The sequence below is a fragment of the Saimiri boliviensis genome, chromosome 6 (assembly GCF_048565385.1).
Source record: "Saimiri boliviensis isolate mSaiBol1 chromosome 6, mSaiBol1.pri, whole genome shotgun sequence".
NCBI lineage: Eukaryota > Metazoa > Chordata > Mammalia > Primates > Cebidae > Saimiri > Saimiri boliviensis.
The window spans coordinates 71,440,890-71,460,632 of record NC_133454.1 but is presented as its reverse complement, the minus strand read 5'-3'; the positions used below and the strand labels follow the sequence as shown (position 1 = coordinate 71,460,632).

General features: G+C 38.7%; 1 protein-coding gene across 8 annotated transcripts in view; it reads right to left on the bottom strand.

Moving 5' to 3' along the window:
- Positions 1-19,743, bottom strand: part of C2CD3 (C2 domain containing 3 centriole elongation regulator) — a 161,352-nt gene that overhangs the window by 115,679 nt on the left and 25,930 nt on the right. For 5 of the 8 annotated variants that reach the window (XM_039471508.2, XM_074400942.1, XM_074400940.1 and 2 more), the window contains exons 4-8: positions 19,207-19,430; positions 18,323-18,570; positions 12,976-13,108; positions 12,336-12,464; positions 1,496-1,643 (exon numbers count right to left, since the gene is read on the bottom strand). In XM_039471508.2, the coding sequence (XP_039327442.1) occupies positions 1,496-1,643; positions 12,336-12,464; positions 12,976-13,108; positions 18,323-18,570; positions 19,207-19,430 (882 nt within the window). Of the gene's footprint in view, positions 1-1,495; positions 1,644-12,335; positions 12,465-12,975; positions 13,109-18,322; positions 18,571-19,206; positions 19,431-19,743 lie in introns of those variants that run through there. The other 3 variants (XM_039471509.2, XM_074400941.1, XM_074400939.1) reach the window with 3 other exon arrangements.

The following is a 19,743-nucleotide window of genomic DNA, read 5'->3' as shown; positions in this document are numbered from 1 at the left end:
AAATTCTCATCTAGTCAATTGGATCCCTTGTGCAAAAATGTGCTTTTCTGCACAGGTCATTTCTTTCTATACCTATTTTGTATCTTTTCTGTGCTTCTCAAAACACTCTTTCAAGTCTCCATTAAAACCCTTTATTCTTCATTACATTTTTTTTCTCCACAATCTCATGTAAAAGTTTTCCCTGCTTCTTCCAAACTGTGGTAGCCCTCACTGTCTTACTACTGAGCAGGTATAAACCAGCTTGTATTTCAGTATCTTTTTTTGACCCGGAGAAAAGGAAAATCAGGAGTATGAACCTTCACACATATAAATAATTACTTGTGGAACAGGGATTGGACTTACTATGTATAGACTCTAGAAGACACTAAACTGATGAAAAGAACCTGAGGCTTGATATAAAAAAGAACTTTGAGAAAACCAGAGCTGCCAGAAAAGAGAATCCCTGTCTTATAGGCCAGAAGAGTTTTGTCTCCTGTGAGTAAGAAGTATTTTGGGCCGGGCGCGGTGGCTCAAGCCTGTAATCCCAGCACTTTGGGAGGCCGAGGCGGGTGGATCACGAGGTCGAGAGATCGAGACCATCCTGGTCAACATGGTGAAACCCCGTCTCTACTAAAAATACAAAAAAAGTTAGCTGGGCATGGTGGTGCGTGCCTGTAATCCCAGCTACTCAGGAGGCTGAGGCAGGAGAATTGCCTGAACCCAGGAGGCGGAGGTTGCGGTGAGCCGAGATCGCGCCATTGCACTCCAGCCTGGGTAACAAGAGCGAAACTCCGTCTCAAAAAAAAAAAAAAAAAAAAAGAAGTATTTTGGAATATATATATATATTTTTTTTCTTTGAGACGGAGTTTCGCTCTTGTTACCCAGGCTGGAGTGCAATGGCGCGATCTCGGCTCACCGCAACCTCCGCCTCCTGGGTTCAGGCAATTCTCCTGCCTCAGCCTCCTGAGTAGCTGGGATTACAGGCACGCACCACCATGCCCAGCTAACTTTTTTTGTATTTTTAGTAGAGACGGGGTTTCACCATGTTGACCAGGATGGTCTCGATCTCTCGACCTCGTGATCCACCCGCCTCGGCCTCTCAAAGTGCTGGGATTACAGGCTTGAGCCACCGCGCCCGGCCTGGAATATTTTTTAATAGATACCCGTTAAGGATGGTTCTGAGGGTATAACTACATTAGTTCTTCCTTATAAGAGCTCTAAGGAAACCATATAATAAATTAATTAAACCATAGGCTTTGGACTCAGGCAAATTTGAATTTGAATTCTGGCTCTAATACTTATTTGTTACATGTTCTTGGACAAAATATTCAAACATTACTAGGCCTGTCTCAACATTTGTAAAATGAAGATAACACTTTCTTCTCCAGGTTGTCATTAAGTAAGGTAAGGTATGTAAAATATATAGCTGTCTGGCAAGTGGTATCATGCCTGCAGCTACTTATATTATTAATACATTTGTTCTTTAATTCCCAGTGCTTCAGATTCAATGACTTACAGGTACTGTATAAAATAAGTTCTCCAGAAGACTCTGGTCATACTGAGGGTCATTCAGCTCACTGCTGCAATACACATCACTCCCAGGAGATGGGGAATCTGGAGGAGAGCCTAGCCCATCCCAGATATTGCCCTGGGATAATTCAGCACTGCAGAGAGAAGAAAACAAAGCAGAAGAATTTTAACAGAAGTTTCAGTTGAATTATTCTCTCTTTAGTGAAACTTTCTGAAGTTCTAAATGCGGAAGGAGCTATGTTAAAACAAAGACTCACATTAAACAGAAGACTACTGAATAAATATTTCCCAATTATGCTATCCCTCCTCTGGGATGTTAACTACCAGTATTTAAAAACACACTGCTGACACTGATTGTGATCTCATTCATTTATTCAACAAACATTTATTGGTCACCTATTATGTGCTAGGTCCTGGAAGACCCTGAGATGGCTAAGCTAATACAACGTGTACTCTTGTGTTATTTATGGTCTGACAGGGAGGGGAAAAAAAAGGATAATTCAATGAGTTAAATATTATATATTGATTTTGCAAAAAATTCACAGATACACCCACTTCCAATAAATAAAAATATGTGTATTTAGGACTACTTATGGTGATACTAGTTCTACGTAGAATATAAAAATGAAAAAAAAATTACAGTTTATAAACTAATAGGAAGATAAGCATGCAAGTAACTATAAACTCCGAATTTTGAAGAAACACATTCTCCTTCTTTTGAAATCCTACATTGGTATTTTTTTTTCTTTTTTTGAAGTAGAGTTTTGCTCTTGTCACCCAGGCTGGAGTACAATGGTGTGATCTCGTCTCACTACAACCTCTGCCTTCCCGGTTCAAGCGATTCTTCTGCCTCAGCCTCCCTAGTAGCTGGGATTACAGGCACCTACCACCACGCCTGGCTAATTTTTGTATTTTTAGTAGAGATGGGGTTTCACCATGTTGGTCAGGCTGGTCTCAAACTCCTCAGGTGATCCACCCACCTTGGCCTCCCAATGTGCTGGGATTAAAGGCGTGAGCCACTGCGTCTGGCCGTTGGTACGTTTTCTGATAGCAATTTTCACTTTCTACCTTTATTTGAGGTCCTTGTATAAATTCCATATTTTTCCTCAAAGTATAGGCTCCTTGAGGACAAAGTACGCATATATTTTTGTTTCTTGTATAGTAATTAGCATTTAATAAGCACCTATGAGTGAACTTAATGATTTCTTAATGAACATGATGCCAGGTACTATGCTACACATTTTATTTATTATTTCTTTTCATGTTGCTTCCTTTCAAGCTAGCTACTATACTTTTCCCCTTAATTTCTCAAGAAAACAGTATATAATCACTAGTTTCAAATTAGATGGTGCTTCTATGTTATTTTGAACAAGCAGATAATTAACATTCCTTTCCTCACCTTTCCTTAGTCTACAGCACGGTTTCTCAGTCTCAGCCTTGCTGACATGTTGGGTCTGACAATGCTTTGTCTTTGGGACTATCCTATGCATTTCAGATCCCTGTACTCCACTTACCAGATGCCAGTAGCATGTTCCCAGTTGTGACAACCCAAAAATGTCTCCAAATACTGTAAACGTCCCATGGGGCTGGGGTGAGGAAGAATCACCCCCTCCTTGAAAACCATCAGTCTATAGTAACTCTCTCTCAAAGGTCAGAACAGCTTCCTAACTGCCATAATCAAACTAACAACTTCCCAGTCTACATGGCCACTCTGCAGCGTCTGCAGCCCTGGAGTTTGAGAGCTGCTCCTTTTTGAAACTCTACTTTTTGGTCTTTTATGTAACTGTATTATTTGCCACATATACTCTCTCCTTTGTACACTCTTAAAAATGTGAAGATTTTTCCAGTTGCTTGTTATTACCCGCTTTGTACACCCTTAAAGTTATGAAGACTTTTCTACTTTTTCCTTTTTTGAAATTAATATTTCTTTGAATTTATTTACCTGTCTATGACATACTAAAAGGGCTAAAATTTGCCTGTGTTCCTTGGCCATAAAATAAGCCTATTCTCAGCATTAGCCTGTTCTTTTTCTTCTTAAACATAATTTTAAATAAAAGAATACACATACCTATTTTGAAAGTCAAATAGGACTACAAGGCTTATAATAAAAAACAGCAGCTGGCTGATTCCTTAGAGGCGATCACTTTCAATTCCCTTGGATGCTTTTTCTTGTATTTACCTCCATATTTCTCTTTTTAAAAACTGTATTAGAGACATGGTCTTGCTTTATTGCTCAGTCTGGAGTACAGTGGTATGATCATAGCCTTGAACTCCTGAGATCAAGGGATCCTCCTGTCTCAGCTTCCCTAGTAGTAGCTAGGATTACAGGTGCACATCAACACACCCAATTAATTAAACATTTTTTTTTGAAAAGACAGGGCCTCATTATGTTGCACAGGCTAGTCTAGAAATAAACGATCTGACTTAGCCTCCCAAAATACTGGGATTATAAGAGTGAGCCATCATGCCTGGCCTTACCTCCATATTTCAAGTGACACATTAATATACTGTTATTTTCTGATTTTTCACTTTTCTGTATGGTCTATGAACTTCCTATTATGAAAAATGAAGGACCCACTCTCTTATACCGTTACACTTGAACCATGCATTTCCCTTTTACCTATCTCAATATATGTTCCATTCCCCTCCACTTCTGCATTCCTTAGAAACACCCCTACTGAAGTCAGGGATATCCCTATATGGACTGCTTGCTCTATGATATACAACTGAAATATCCTTCTATCCCTGTTCTGTGTTGTGACCCCTATTTCTTAGACTATATGTCTTACTCTTTCTTCCTAAAATCAGTGTTCAGTAGAGGATATTTTCTTGTGGTTTTCTGAGAAATTGTACAAGACAGGGAAACTTCTGAGACTCTGGATAAAGTTATTTTTACTCTACCCTCACACTTGATTAATAGTTTGATTAGGAGGAGAACTTTAGGTTGAAAATAAGTTTACTTCAGAATTCTTAAGACATTTCTGCATTGTCTTCCAGGGAACTGGTAGAAAACCTGATGTCATTCCAATTCCTCATACTGTATATATGACCTTTATTCTTTCTCTCTCTCTGGAAGCTTTTAATATTGTCTTTCAGTATTTTAAAATTTCATAATTATGTGTCTTGGTGTATCTTTTTTCATTCACTGCTCCGAGTTCTTGATCTTTCCCCCCAACAAACAGCTTTATTGAGATATAATTCACATACCATACAATTTTCCCATTTAAAGTGAGCAATTTGGTCAGGCATGGTGGCTCACACCTGTAATCCCAGCACTTTGGGAGGCCGAGGCTGGTGGATCACTTGAGGTCAGGAATTCAAGACCAGCTTGGCCAACATGGTGAAACCTTGTCTCTATTAAAGACACAAAAAATTAGCTGGGCGTGGTGGCGTGCACCTGTAATCACAGCTACTCAGGAGACTGAGGCAAGAGAATCGCTTGAACCTAGGAGGTGGAGGTTGCAGTGAGCAGAAATTGCGCCACTGAACTCTTGCCTAGGCGACAGAGCAAACTTGTCTCAAAATTAATAAATAGACAAAATAAAGTGAGCAATTTTATAGTTTTTAGTTTTTAGTATGTTCATAAATGTGACCAACCATCACCGCTCAATTTTAAAACATTTTCATCATCTCAAGAAGAAACTCCATAACCTTTAGCTGCACTACCCTACCCATCATCACTCCCAGCCCTAAGGAAACATTAATCTGTTTTCTGTCTCTACAGATTTGCCTATTTGGACATTTCATTTAAATTCAAATTAAAAATATTTATTTATGACTGGCTTTTAAAAAATTTGAGATAGGGTCTTGCTCTGCAACCCAGGCTAGAGTATAGTGGTGTAATCACAGCTCACTGTAGCCTTAACCTCCTAGGCTCAAGTGATCCTCCCACCTCAGCCTCCTGAGTAGGCAGGACAAGTGTATGCCACCACACCAGGCTAATTTTTTACTTTTTGTAGAGATGGAGTCTTCCTGTGTTGCCCAAGCTGGTCTTGAACTCCTGAGTTAAAGTAATTCTCCCACCTCAGCCTCCCAGATTACAAGTGTGAGCTACCACACTACGCCCAGGCTAGCTTCTTTCAATTAGCATGCTTTTAAGCTTCATCCACATTGTAACATGCAACAGTACTTCACCTTGATGGCCAAAGGTGAAAACACTACTCTACTATATGGATATTCTAGATTTCTTAATCCATTCATCAGTTGATGGATATTTAGGTTGCTTCATTTTTGCAGTTGCTTTATTTAGTTTTACCTGTGGCTATCCAGTTGAATAGTGCTGGTATGAATATTCATGTATACATGTTTATGTAGACATATTTTTTATTTCCCTTGGGTATACACCTAGGAGTTGAATTGCTGGGTCATTGGTAAATCTTAAAAAAAAATTATTGTTTTCTGTCATATGGTAAATCTACAGGTACGAGTTTGAAGAGCTGACAGACTATTTTCCAAAGTAGACGCATCATTTTACATTCCTGCCAGCAATGTACCAGGGTTTCAAATTCTCCACATCCTCATTAATGCTTGTTGCCATCTAGACTATTTGACTTTAGTGGGTGTGAAGTGGTATCTCATTGTCTTGATTTCCTGATAACAAATGGTGTCAAGCATCTTTTCATGTGTATATTGGGCATCTTAATATATTTTTTGGAAAAATGTTTATTCAGATCCATTGCCCATGTTTTTAAATTGGATTACTTGTTCCTTAATTATTAAGTATATAAGTTATTTATATGTTCTAGATAGAAGTCCTGTATCAGATATAAGATTTACAAATATTTTTTCCCATTCTGTGGTGTCTTCTCATTTTAACAGTGTCCTTTGAAGCACACATGCTTTTAATTTTGATGTAGCCCAACGTATGTATCTTTTTTCTTTTGTTGTTTGTGCTTTTGGTGTCATATCTAAGACTCTTTTTCCCAAATCCAAGGTCACAGATTTAACTCTATGTTTTCTCTAAGAGTTTTGTAGTTTTAGCTTTTTCCATTTAGCTGTTTTATCCATTTTGAGTTAATTTTTGTATATGGTGTGAGATAAAGGTTCAACTTCATTTGTTTTTTTTTTTTTTTTTTGGAGACAAGTCTCACCCAAGCTGAAATGTGGTGATGGAAACTTAGCTCATTGTATCCTTGAACTCCTGCGCTCAAGTAACCCTCCTGCCTCAGTCTCCTGAGTAGCTAGGACTATAGTCATGTGCCACAATACCTAATTTTTTAATTTTTTGTAGAGATGCTACAGCATGGATGAAGCTTAAAAACATGCTAATTGTAGCATGCTATGTAGTCCAGGCTGGTCTCAAACTCCTAGCCTCAAATGATCCTACTGCCTCAGTCTCCCAAAATGTTGGGATTGTAGGCACGAACCATCGTGCCTGGTCCCAACTTCATTTTTTCTACATGTAGCTATCCAGTTGTTCCAGCACCATTTGTTGAAAAGACTATGATTGGTCTTCACAGCCTTGTCTAAAATTTCTAAACTATAAATTCTATTCCATTGATTTATATGTCTATCTTTAATGCCAGTATCACATTGACTTGATTACTGTTGTTCTGTAGTAGGAATATAGGAAAGGGTGAGTCCTATTTACTTTTTTTTTCAAGATTGTTTTGGCTGTTCTGGGTCCCATGCAATTTCCTATGAATTTTAGAAACAGCTTGTCAATTTCCACAAAGAAGTCAGCTGGGATTCTGATATTGTGTTGAAACATAAACATAGGATATTTCCCCATTTATTTAAATCTTCTTTAATTTATTTCAATAATGTTTTGTAGTCTTTATTTATATATATTTTTTGAGATAAGATCTCACTCTGTCACCCAGACTGGGATACAGTAATCACAGCTCACTGTAGCTCAAGAGATTTTCCTTCTTTAGCCTCCCAGGTAGCTGGGACTACAAGCATGTGCCACCATGACCGGTTATTTTTCTGTATCTCTTGAGATGATCATGTGGTTTTGTTTTTTATTCTATTGATATAGTGAGGCTGGGTGCGGCGGCTCACGTCTGTAATCCCAGCACTTTGGGAAGCCAAAGTGGGCAGATCACCTGAGGTCAGGAGTTGGAGACCAGCCTGGTCAACATGATGAAACCCCATCTCTACTAAAAATACAAAAATTAGCCAGGCATGGTGGCTCACACCTGTAACCCCAGCTACTTGGGAGGCTGAGGCAGGATAATCACTTGAACCCAGGAGGCAGAGGTTGTAGTATGCTGAGAGGAAGCCATTGCATACCAGCCTGGGTGATAGGGTGAGATTCAGTCTCAAAAAAAAAAAAAATCAATAAAAAAACTTTATCTATCTATCTATCTATCTATCTATCTTTATCTATCTATCTATCTATCTATCTATCTATCTATCTATCTATCTACCTACCTATCTATCTAATCTATCTATCTCTATAGATATAGATAATGGTGGATCACATATATTGATTTTTAGATGTTAAACTAACCTCTCGTTCCTGCAATAAACCCTGCGTGATCTTGGTATAAAATTATTTTTATATGTTGTTGGATTTGGCTTGCAAATATTTTCTGGAAGATTTCTGTGTCCATATTCATACTGATCTGTAGTTTTCTTTGGTGATACCCCTGTCTGCATTTGCCATCACAGTAATGCTTGCCTCATGAGTTAGGAAGTGTTCCCTACTATTCTAATTTTTTAGAAAGGTTTGTGAAGAATTGGTATCAACTCTTCTTTGAGAGTTTGGTAGAATTCAGCAGTGAAGCTGTCTGGGCCTGCCTTTTCTTTGTAGTACTTTTAAAATTACTAATTCAATCTCTTTACTTGATTACTATTTCAATTATTAATTGATTTATTTTTTACAGGTCTCTTCGTATTGTCTATTTCTTCTTGAGATAGTTTAGGAATCTGTCCATTTCATCTAAGTTGTCTACTTTATCGTCAGATAACTGTTCATGGTATTTCTTTACCTTCTGTTTTATTTTACACAGTTGGTATTAATGTCCCCTCTTTAATTTCTAATTCTAGTATTAATAATTTGAATCTACCCCTCTCTGGGAACATAGCCCACCAACTAGGTACGAGGGAAAGAGGGAGCCCTAAAATCTTGGCTGCTCTAAACTGGAGTAGAGTTTCCATCTCTGTGAGTTCAGAGGGATAAAAAGAGAGATCTTGGTTCAAGTATCAATATGAAAGCTCATGTGCTTCAGTTCAGGGAAATTTACTTTTATAATTCCCTTCTCTCCTTTTTTTTTTTTTTCTTTCATCTTCTTTTTAGAACTCCCATAGTTTGGACATTGAATCTTCTTAAAATATCCTCAATTTTATATTTTCTTTCTGATTTTCCAACTCCATTCTTTTTGTTACACTTTCTGGGATTTTTCCTCATCTTTCTCTTCTAAATTTGCATTAAATATTGTTCTCTGCATACATGTTGAAGCATTCCTCCAATGTCTACAAATTTTGGATATCTGTTCATATTAAAAGTCAGGCACCGAAGTGCTGACTGGAAGAGTCATATTCCAGTTGAGAGTTGGGGGAAACTTGTTGACTGGTTGGTTTCATTATAAAATAATTGAGTAGAGCTAGACCATTTTGTTGAGTAACCTCTAATGTTGGTATCTGTACTTCTTTTCTCTTGAGTTAGACAGTTTCTCAGCAAAATCTGAATCTCCTACTTGGGAGGTGATGGGGCTGTCAGTGTTCTAGGAGTCAAGAGGGAAACGGAATCAGAAGTGAGAAGGGTGTTCATTATTCCATATGCAGACTTTAAATCAGTCTCCTTTTCCTCAGTCTGGTGCTCACCACTACCCTCAGTTTGCTTGACAGCCTTGCAATGAACAATCAGCTTGTAACTTCTGCACAGTAAACTGCTGGTCTTTCACTGGGCAGGGTAATGTCAGTCTTCTGACGCTAGGGATGATGGGAGACAGTACTATAATAACATCTAACATTTATGGAGAGACCGTTCTGTAAGGTGTTTATAAGAATTAATTCACTGAGTTCACACCACATATTGCTGAAGTAGGTTATATTGTGATATTCTTTTTATAGGTGAGGAAACAGTGGTAGAAGGTGGCTAAATAACTTAGATAAGGTCTGGCAACTAGTGAGTGGCAGAGCTCTGACTGAAATACAGGCAACCAGGTTGAGGTCTCTTTCAATTAACTTCTATACTATACTATCTGTCCAGATCTTGAGTGGGGAAGGAGGGATCTAATTGCTCCTATTTATTTTTTCTTAACCAGTCCTCATTTTTAGCCTCAAACTCAGATATTGCTTTAGAGATCCCATTGCTTCTCAGTCTTTTGGCTAGGATCAAGTGTAGAGATACCTGGTGTTTCTAATTCCCGCAGTAGTCTTTCTGGGCTACTGCAATTAAACTGTTAGTTCTCTAACCTCACACATACAGATTTCTTCTCTATTTTTTAGGTCACTTACCTTTGTTCACCTGTTTTCTGGCTTCCAAAATTTTATTGACATCTTTCTTTTGCTGTTACCTCCCCTTTTGGTTCTCCTAAGTTTATGCCTTTTCTATACTTTTATCATCATTTTGTTGATGTTTATTACATTTCGAGGCAGGGTCTTGTTCTGTTGCCCAGGCTGGAGTGCAGTGGCATGATCTCGGCTCACTGTAACCTCTGCCTTCTGGGCTCAAGCAATTCTCCCACCTCAGCCTCCCTAGTAGCTGGGACTACAGGCGCACACCATCATGTGTGCTAATTTTGCATTTTTTTGTGGAGACAGGGTTTCCCCATGTTATCCAGGCTAGTCTTGAACTCCTGGGCTCAAGCGATTTGCCTGCCTCAGCCTCCCAAAGTGCTGGGAGTACAGGTATGAGCCACCATGCCTGGCAAGGAATGAACATAAAAGTTGTAACCTTTATTCTTACCTTCATTCTACCATACTCTCCCTGGGTGATCTTGTTCACTCCAAAGCTTTCAGGTATTACAGAGTAGCTAACAAATCCCCAATTTTTATCTTTGGGCCAGTACTCTCTCTTGGGCTTCAGCTCTATATATCCAAGTGCCTACAAGATAACTACACTGGAGTGTTCCACAGGCAACTCAAGTTTAACAGATTTACATGCTCAAACTTGAACTTGGCCTTACGCCTGCTTGAGGATTTTCAATAATTTCAATCATTATAATCCATGAAGTCACTAGAGCAAAAAGCCTAGTGATCATGTTTTATTCTTTGCCCTCTTTCTACAACTAATAAGAATCAAATTCTGTCATTTCAACCTTTAATGTCTTTCCTCTCCCCCTCTTCCAGGGAGAAAACATCCCCCACATGCTTTCCCATCTCTTCTGTCCAGTGCTTTTGCTTTTCCATACTGCTGTGACAGTGATCTTTCTACTCTTCTGCTCAAAACATTTGATGTTCACACATTTTTTAAAGCCCAAACTTATTAAAACAATAAGCAAAGTCTAGCTTCCACTTACCTTTTCCATTATACCTCTACTCACTCTACTCATCCCTACCATTAGCATACAAAATGAATTTGTAGTCTTGTTACTTCCCTAGAATAGAAGTCTAAACTTCAACCAAATCAAACTAATTGGAGGGTTTTTGTATGTTTGTTTTTCAGATGGAGTCCTACTCCTTCTATCATCCAGACTGGAGTGCAGAGGCACAATCTTGGCTCACTGCAACCTCCGCCCCCAGGGTTCAAGCAATTCTCCTGCCTCAGCCTCCTGAGCAGCTGAGATTGCAGGTATGTGGCACCAGACCTGGCCCATTTTTGTACTTTTAGTAGAGACAGGGTTTCACCCTATTGGCCAGGCTGGTCTCGAACTACTGAACTCAGGTGATCTGCCTGCTTCGGCCTTCCAAAGTGCTGGGATTATGGGCATGAGCTTTTGGAACCTCTGAAACATGTGTTCTCCCATAACCTTTAAAAGTCGGCACACATTGCTTTTAACTACTATGCCCTATTAACTTTCCAAGATATGAATGTAGATAGTATCTTTTATTCAAGAGATAATAAATAGATGAGTCTGGTTGGTGTGCACATGTTATTCACAATGTTAACAGTAAAAGCTACCAACATTCAAAATACTATGTGTCAGCTGGGCGCTGTGGCTCATGCCTGTAATCCCAGCACTTTGGGAGACTGAAGTGAGCAGATCACTTGAGGTCAGGAATTCAAGACCATCCGGGACAACATGGTGAAACCCCATCTCTATTAAAATTACAAAATTAGTCAAGTGTGGTGGTGCATGCCTGTAGTACCAGTTACTTGGGAGGAAGAGGCAGGAGAATCACCTGAACCTGGAAGGTGGAGGTTGCAGTGAGCCGACACTGTGCCACTGCCCTCCAGCCTGGGTGACAGAGTGAGATTCCATCTCAAAAACAAACAAAAAATGAAAAAAAAAAAAAAACCCCGAAAACCTTGAAATACTGTGTGTCAAGCATTGTGTTACTCCTTTACACACGTCATTTTAAATCCTTACAACAATTTTACATGGTTAGGTACAATTCCAATTTTACCAACGTCCCTGAAGTTCAGAGATACCTGCTTAAGGCCATAAAGCTAATTACAGACGGACCTTGAATTTCCACTTGTATCTGTTTAAAATCCATGCTCTTTTCATCATACCGTGTTAACACGGGTGTTGGGGAAAGAGTTGGGAGATAAGAATGGTAAGGTAGACTGGGATCATTCTGTAAGTGAAGCCAAGAGTAAAGAACTATAGATTGGAGTTTTATTTAGTAGGCAATGATTGACAGTTTAAGGAATAGAGAAGGGCTTGGTTAGTGTAAGGACATGTTACTTCAGGAAGATAAATCTGATAACAATGTATACTATGAATTGCAGGAAGAATTTAAAAGGAAGAAAGCCAGTTAAGAGTGCTTACCTGCCTAATAGCAGCTGTATAGCTCTGGTATCAGCTTTTGTGTCATGTCTCCAAAATATATTCTCAGTTGAAGGGAGGAGGTGATCTTCAATGTGGTCTTTAAATTGATTCCTAGAAAAGGTTCTGATTCTAAGGGGTGGAAAACTACTTTCTCACTGAGTGGCTAACAGATGGAAAAAAAATCTAAATCATAATCAATTCATACATGCAGCTGGTCTGACTCAGAAAATTTAACATACTTTAGACTTAACTGCCTGAAATATACATAACACTTAACACTTTGCAAAGCTCTTTCCTACAGTAGAATCCCATTTCATTTCTGTGAGGTAGGGAGAGAATATCCCCATTTTACTTCCAAGCATGCCAGTTCAGAGAAAGTATTTACCCATTTCCATATGCAGCAAGTGCCAGTGTTAGGATAAGATTTTTAGCATCTTAACTCCTAGTGTAGGTTTCTTTCCCACCACATCAGGAATAATTTGATAAGCATTTCCAAGATTATGTAGTCCATAACTTGCCAAAAACCATAGGTTAACAACTATTAAGAAATGAACTGTTAAATCAAAAAAGAAACAAAAGAAAAGAAAAGAAAAAAAAAAAAGAAACGAACTGTTAGGGTTCTATCTAACCTATAACTTACTGTGTTGATGCTCTAAGAGAATCTTCCTTCATAGGAGGATGAACTTGGTCCAACAACATGCTAGTCTCTGGGCTTGATTTCATTGCAGAAATCACCATAGCATTACGCAGTTTATTGCCTTGTTCTAACAGAGCTGAAGAGAGTAAATGCAGAAAACAGAAAAATCCAAAATGTAGCAGAAACATTTGGAGTATTCAGCACATTTCCTTCTACCATAGGACTCACCAGTGTGTACTGTAATGGTTTACTCATCTGCCTTCCCCATTAGTGAGAATTCCTTGAGGCCATTCACTCAAGAGATGTTTCCTGAGCTTTTACTGTGCACTGTTTTAGATGCTGGCATTGTAACAATGAATGAAGTCTCCATTCCAGAAACTGACCTCTTGTGGGGGTTTTTAAATCCATGCACTGACTCTTTCAACTAGTGTTTGTACATAATAAGGTTAGTAATGTTTATATATTGTTTTCGTATCCAGATACCACATTTATATTTCTGTGGATGAAGAAAAGAGTGCTAAAACGCTTCCCTGACTCATGCAGCAGGTTAATAGAAAATTCAGGATAAAACCTGAGTTTTCAGACTTTCTGATAGGTAAAATTTATCCCATCCCTTAAGATGTCTCACAACAATAGCAGTAATAATAATTAGAGAAAACACTTAACTGAACCCTAACCACATGCAAGGCACTATTCTAAGTATTTTAACACAAATCACTCATTTAATCCTCCCAACAGTCCTCTGGGATATGTACTACAACTTATTTTGTTTTTCAGATAAAAAATTGAGGCAAAGAGTAGGTAACTTGCCCTAGTTGTACACACAATATATCCATAACCAGATGATTCCACATCCTATGCTTTTAATGGCCATACTATATATGACCCTACTTAGTTCTTAGGCTTCTTTCTAAAAGCTGAGTACTAGCTGGGCATGGCAGCATGTGTCTATGGCCCCAGCTACTTGGGAGGCTGAGGCAGGAGGACTGCTTGAGTTGAGGAGTTTGAGGTGATAGTCTGCTATGATCACACCTATAAATAGTCACGGCGTTCCAGCTTAGGCAACATAGTGAGACCCTGTTTCCTTTTTTTGTTTCTTTTTTCTTTTCTTTCTTTCTTTCTTTCTTTTTTTTTTTTTGTGAGACCCTGTTTCTAAAGAAAAACAAATAAAATAAAAAAGCTAAGGCCCAATGGTATTGTTCCAACAGATACAGGAGGTATTATTATTTTCTTGAGGTTCCACAGCTGCTTAGAAAGCACCAAACTCCCAGTCTAATTTTATAATTTCTAAAAGTAAAATATAGTGGTTAGGCCAAAAAAAAAAAGCCAAAAATATTCATAGTTTTATTCATTATTTATATATTTTTAGAGACAGGGTCTTGCTCTGTTGCCCCAGCTGGAGTGTAGTGGTACAATCATAGTTTACTATAGCCTTGAACTCCCAGGTTCAAGCAATCCTCCCACATCAGCCTCCCAAGTAACTAGGACTACAGGTGCATACCACCATGTCTGGCTTATTTTTACTTTTTAAATTTTTTTGTACAGATAGTGTCTTGCTACAGTGCCCAGGCTGATCTTGAACTCTTGGCCTCAAGCTATCCTCTTGTCCCAGCCTCCCAAAGTCCATAAACATCTAATATTTGTTACTATAAAGAGGTCAAAATATAGCTTAAAAACTTTTAAAAAATCCAAAATACTAAATATCGTATGTTCAATGTGTGATGTGGCAATACAACTAAACTAAAAAATAAAGATCATCCGCTGTGGCAAGCAAAATTCTAAGATGGCTACCCCAAGATCCTAGCGCCTCGTGATACACATACCTTCTCCTAGTGATTCACACACTTATCCAGGTATTACTGTGAAGGGATTTTGTAGATGTAATTATTTAAAACAATTCTTTTTTTTTTTTTGAGACAGGGTCTCACTCTGTTATCCAGGCTGGAGTGCAGTGGCATGATCATGAGTCACTGAAGTCTCCACCTCCCAGGCTCAAGTGATCTTCCCACCTCAGCCTCCCAAAGTGCTGAGATTACAGGAATAAGCCTGCTTGGCCAGACTTGCAGATGTAATTAATGCTTACCTTAAGAGAGGAAGACTATCTTGGTAGGCAGAACCTTATCTTATTAACCTATTAAAGCAGATTTTTCTCTGGCCAGTTAAATGGTATCAGAGATGTGAAGTATGAGAAGAATCTAATCTATCACTATTTTGAAAACAGAGAAGAACTGGATCCTGCTGTGTAGTGTTTCATAAATAATAGCTGGTTGACTGATGCAGCTTTATAACTTCTTTTCTGGTATGGTATTAGTACATAAAAGACCAGAAAAATGATTAGGTTTATGTATTTGCTGTATTCCTCCCATGACCTCAGCTCTATGCCTACCTAAGTGGCCCACTTAATCTTGTGGTTGGAAGGGGCCTTTAAAAATCTTATCCAGGCCAGGCATGGTGGCTCACACCTGTAATCCCAGCCCTTTGGGAGGTCGAGGCAGGCGGATCATTTGAGATCAGGAGTTCAAGACCAGTTTGATCTACACAGTAAAACCCCCTCTTCACTACAATACAAAAATTAGTCGGGCATGGCGGTGGGTGCCTGTAATCCCAGCTACTCAGGAGGCTGACGCAGGAGAATCGCTTGAAGCTAGGAGGTGGAGGTTGCAGTGAGCCAAGATATTTTATCACTGCACTCTAGCCTGGGTGACAGAGCAAGACTCCCTCTCAAAAAAAAAAAAAAAAAAAAAAACCACCAAAATCTTATCCAGTGCAACCAGAGGCCATTATCCTAGGTTAATTAACTCAGAAACGGGAAACTACTACTACTGCATGTTCTCACTTATAAATGGGAGCTAAAAACTGGGTACTTGGGGATATAAAGATGGCAACAATAGAAACTAGAGCGGGGAGGGAAGACAGAGGGCAGGGGTTGAAAAAAAACCTATTGGGTACTATGCTCAGTACCTGGGTGATGGGATCATTCATACCCCAATCCTTGGCATCATGCAGTATACCCAGGTAACAAACCTGCACATGTACCCACTGAATCTAAATGTTGAAAAAAAAAACCAGATCTTACCCAGCTATGTACTTGATAATTTAATCCCATCTGTAAAGGTCACATCAGAAGGTTATCCAGCCCATACCTGACCATTTACAGTGATGTGGTCCCGCTCCCATTTGTGCACAAGTCAGACAACTAACTCAGACTGAGTCAAAATCTGTCTTATCTTTAAATCCTCAGATCCTAGTAACTTTTCTTGAAGAGGTTGCACATTGATAGCCCACGGGTTGTGCATGGCTTGAACAGCTGGCCAGCAAAGTCTTGATGTAAAAAGAAAAAGCAAAACAAAACAGGTCTAGGTAAACAATGAACCTAGAGTAAGATGAAGCATAGGACTTTGCCTTAAAGTCTGAGACAATAATTAGTGAGAGTTGAGGAGCAGCTGCCCCTTTGACAGCACAGGAGATTCCTAAGTCTGAGCTTGTGTCTTCATTTTAAAACGAGGATAATGCCTACCTTACGTGACTTTTGTAAGATTATGAATATAAAGCACTTGGCATAGTAGCTAGCACATAATTAGTACTCAGTAAGTGGCAGCTGTTTTCTCCAGGTTCTCTCTTGCTGATCCTTTTACCAGTCTAGTTACTCTCCTTAGAAGGAACACATCTCCTTTCCTTTAGATCTGTAATGTTACCTTCTTCTTTTTCTTTGCTTGTTTGTTTTAGAGATGAGATCTGGCTGGACTCGAACTCCTGGACTCAAGTTATCCTCTTGCCTCAGCCTCCTGAGCAGCTTAATGTTATCTTCCTTAATGTGGTCTTCCTTTGCCAACCTATGTAAAACTGACATCCCCTTTTCTCACCTTCCTGGTTTCATATATTGTCATTGCCATGATCACCAAGTAACACATAGTTATTTAGTCTATCATTTGTTTTCCAGTCAGAATGTAAAATCCATGCGCAGTTTATATCTTTTTTTTTTTAACTACTGTAGCCCAGACACCTTGAAGAGCACCAGACATTTGGTAATGCTGAATAGATAACTGCTTATTGAGTGAACAAATATCTTTCTTAAAGTCTGGTGCCCAGTTCTACACAAGTGAGCTGACAAGTATTGAGTATAATGGGTCAATTTTCCTTCTTGTTAATGCAGTGTTTGTATTAAAGACTAAAATTAATAGTTTATGATCTTGGAATACACACACACATACACACACACACACAGACACACACACACATTTTTTTTGAGATAAGAGTCTTGCTCTGTTGCTGAGGCTGGAGTGCAGTCGCGCGATGTCACTTCACTGCAACCTCTGCCTCCTGGGTTCAAGCAATTCTCCTGTCTCAGCCTCCCAAGTAGCTGGGATTACAGGCACCTGCTACCGCGCCCAGCTAATTTTTGTATTTTTAGTAGAGACGGGGTTTCACCATGTTGGCCAGGCTGGTCTCGAACTCCTGACCTCAAGTGATCCGCCCACCTTAGCCTTCCAAAGTGCTGGCATTACAGACTGAGCCACTGAGCCCAGCCTGGAGTATATTTTTTAAAGTTGGGAATCTTAATTTAGTTGGAAAAATATAAACAATATTTTTTTTGTTTCACAAAATGTCCTTACTAATGTAAATTATGTATCCAAATAGTTATCTAAAAGACTTTTGTAATGCTACAGATATTTTAATTTTGGAAATTTTATTTGTAGGGATGTAGACAAATACCTGTTATATCTTAAGGTCACAGAGATACATAGTTGATCATTACAGTGCAATGTAAGTCAATTCCTTTTATTATACCACTCCTTAACATGAGGTAATCTAATTCTGTTCCTGTTTGCTTTTTTATTTCTAAGTCTTTACAAAGGTAAACTGTCTCCTTTCTTCTTCTATTTGGCCACAAGTCATTATTTAATTCCCAGCATTAAGATTAGCAGTTGTGTACTAAATGTTCTCACTAAGACTAACAGTTTCCAGAATGTGAAATGGATTTGGTACTAGTCTGTATACAATGGCATAAATAAATACTGACGATGAGACAAAAACCTTACCTGCCTTCAATTATTTGGAACAAAATAAGGACTAATATTTTTCTATGATAAATGTTTTCCCCTCATATCCAATGCCTTTAAATGATTTCTTCCCCAAATCTACAATTATAAGCATCTAATAATTATTTAGAAATATCTTGATGATTTAACAGAGCTGTCTTTAAATAGTGCGAGATGCTGTACTCTAGTGAGACTGCCTGCTTTTATTTGACTTAGTTCAAACAAGAGTCTTGGTTCTGCTTGTAGGCTGGCTAACAAGCAGAGCAATCCCAATAAACATAGTCTCACTCAGTTCACAAATAATTATATACCTGAAAGAAGATCCTTGGTAGGAGGATTGTTTGAAGAAGAAATGCATGAGTCACTGCGACTCTTGGCAACTGTTCTAATTTGAGGCTGGAATTCAGAACTGTTCAGAAGGGACATCTGCTTCCGTGGAGATTTGCCTTTCAGAGTTACAGACTCTAAACTCTGTCCTGAATTAAGGTGGTGCTGTAGTCCAAAGAAAGAATCCTTTATTGTATCAGGGTTCTCTGCAAAGTATACATGGTCCTTTCCCCTATTTTAAAAAAAGGAGCATGTCAGCAATATATAATCTATTATGATTATGACATTATTTTGCCAGAGACAGAAAGTAGACCAGTGGTTTATGGCAAGGTAACTTTGACCTCAAAAGGGGTGACTTGTTTGCAATGCAACTATGTAAATCTCTTTTACATCTCCCAAATTATAGAAATAATAGATGCTTTACCTACAGTTAGGGAGTTGTAGCTTAAGTGAGACAGCAAAACGAACAGTGCAGCAGAGCCTGACACAAAGCAAATGCTTCATAAATAATTACTTAAAACAAAAACCTGATTCTTATTCCATTCTGTTTCACAGAATAGCTCCCTGTCCCTCTTTCCCTCATGAACATCTGTCCTGCATCTGCATATCATTTAGTCATTTATTTCTATGTTGGCCTCTCCACTAGATTGTGAGTAGTTCTCAAAAACAGAAATTGCGTCTTACTAATTTCTAGGCCCAGCACCTAGTAACAAACCAAGACCAGAGTGGGTGCTTCACAATTATCTGCTAAATGAGGGCTGTGCCTCTCTCTGCTGTTAATCTTTTACGCAACCAAAAATGAAAGACAAAAATCACAAATACAGTGGAGTTAACTGACAGATGAACTGGTATTAGGTGTGGTAATTACCTCGGAGTGGTGGATCTACTGCTGTTGGCTGCTAACTCTTTTCCATCAATTTTGATGGTATGTATGTCATGAGGCCTTGATGGAACCAGAAACGGGGTACTGCTGGGTTCAGTATTCTCTCTGAATCCCTGCTTAGATAAGAGCACATCTTCTGTCATATCACTAGTAGGAAGTGGATGGTAGCTGTCGTAAGTTTCTGACAGAGGTTCCAGGGCAAGTGAGACCTAAGAGAGATATGTAGTATATGAATAATTTTGTTTAGCATTGATTAACTAATTTTAAGACTCCTCTGCTTAATATTAATTAATGTCCCCCATTCCTTACAAGATTATGTCTAAATTCCTGCCTACCTCGGAAGACTCATCTCTCATTAAGCTTCCTTCCTCCATCTCTCTCTTCTAATAGAACAATTACTTATAGTTCTCTAAATGTACCTTATATTTAACTGCTTTATGTCTTTGTACATACAACTTCCCCCAGTATTCCTTCTTTATATCTAAGTACAGATGCCATGTCCACTGCCTTCTTCATGTTTCT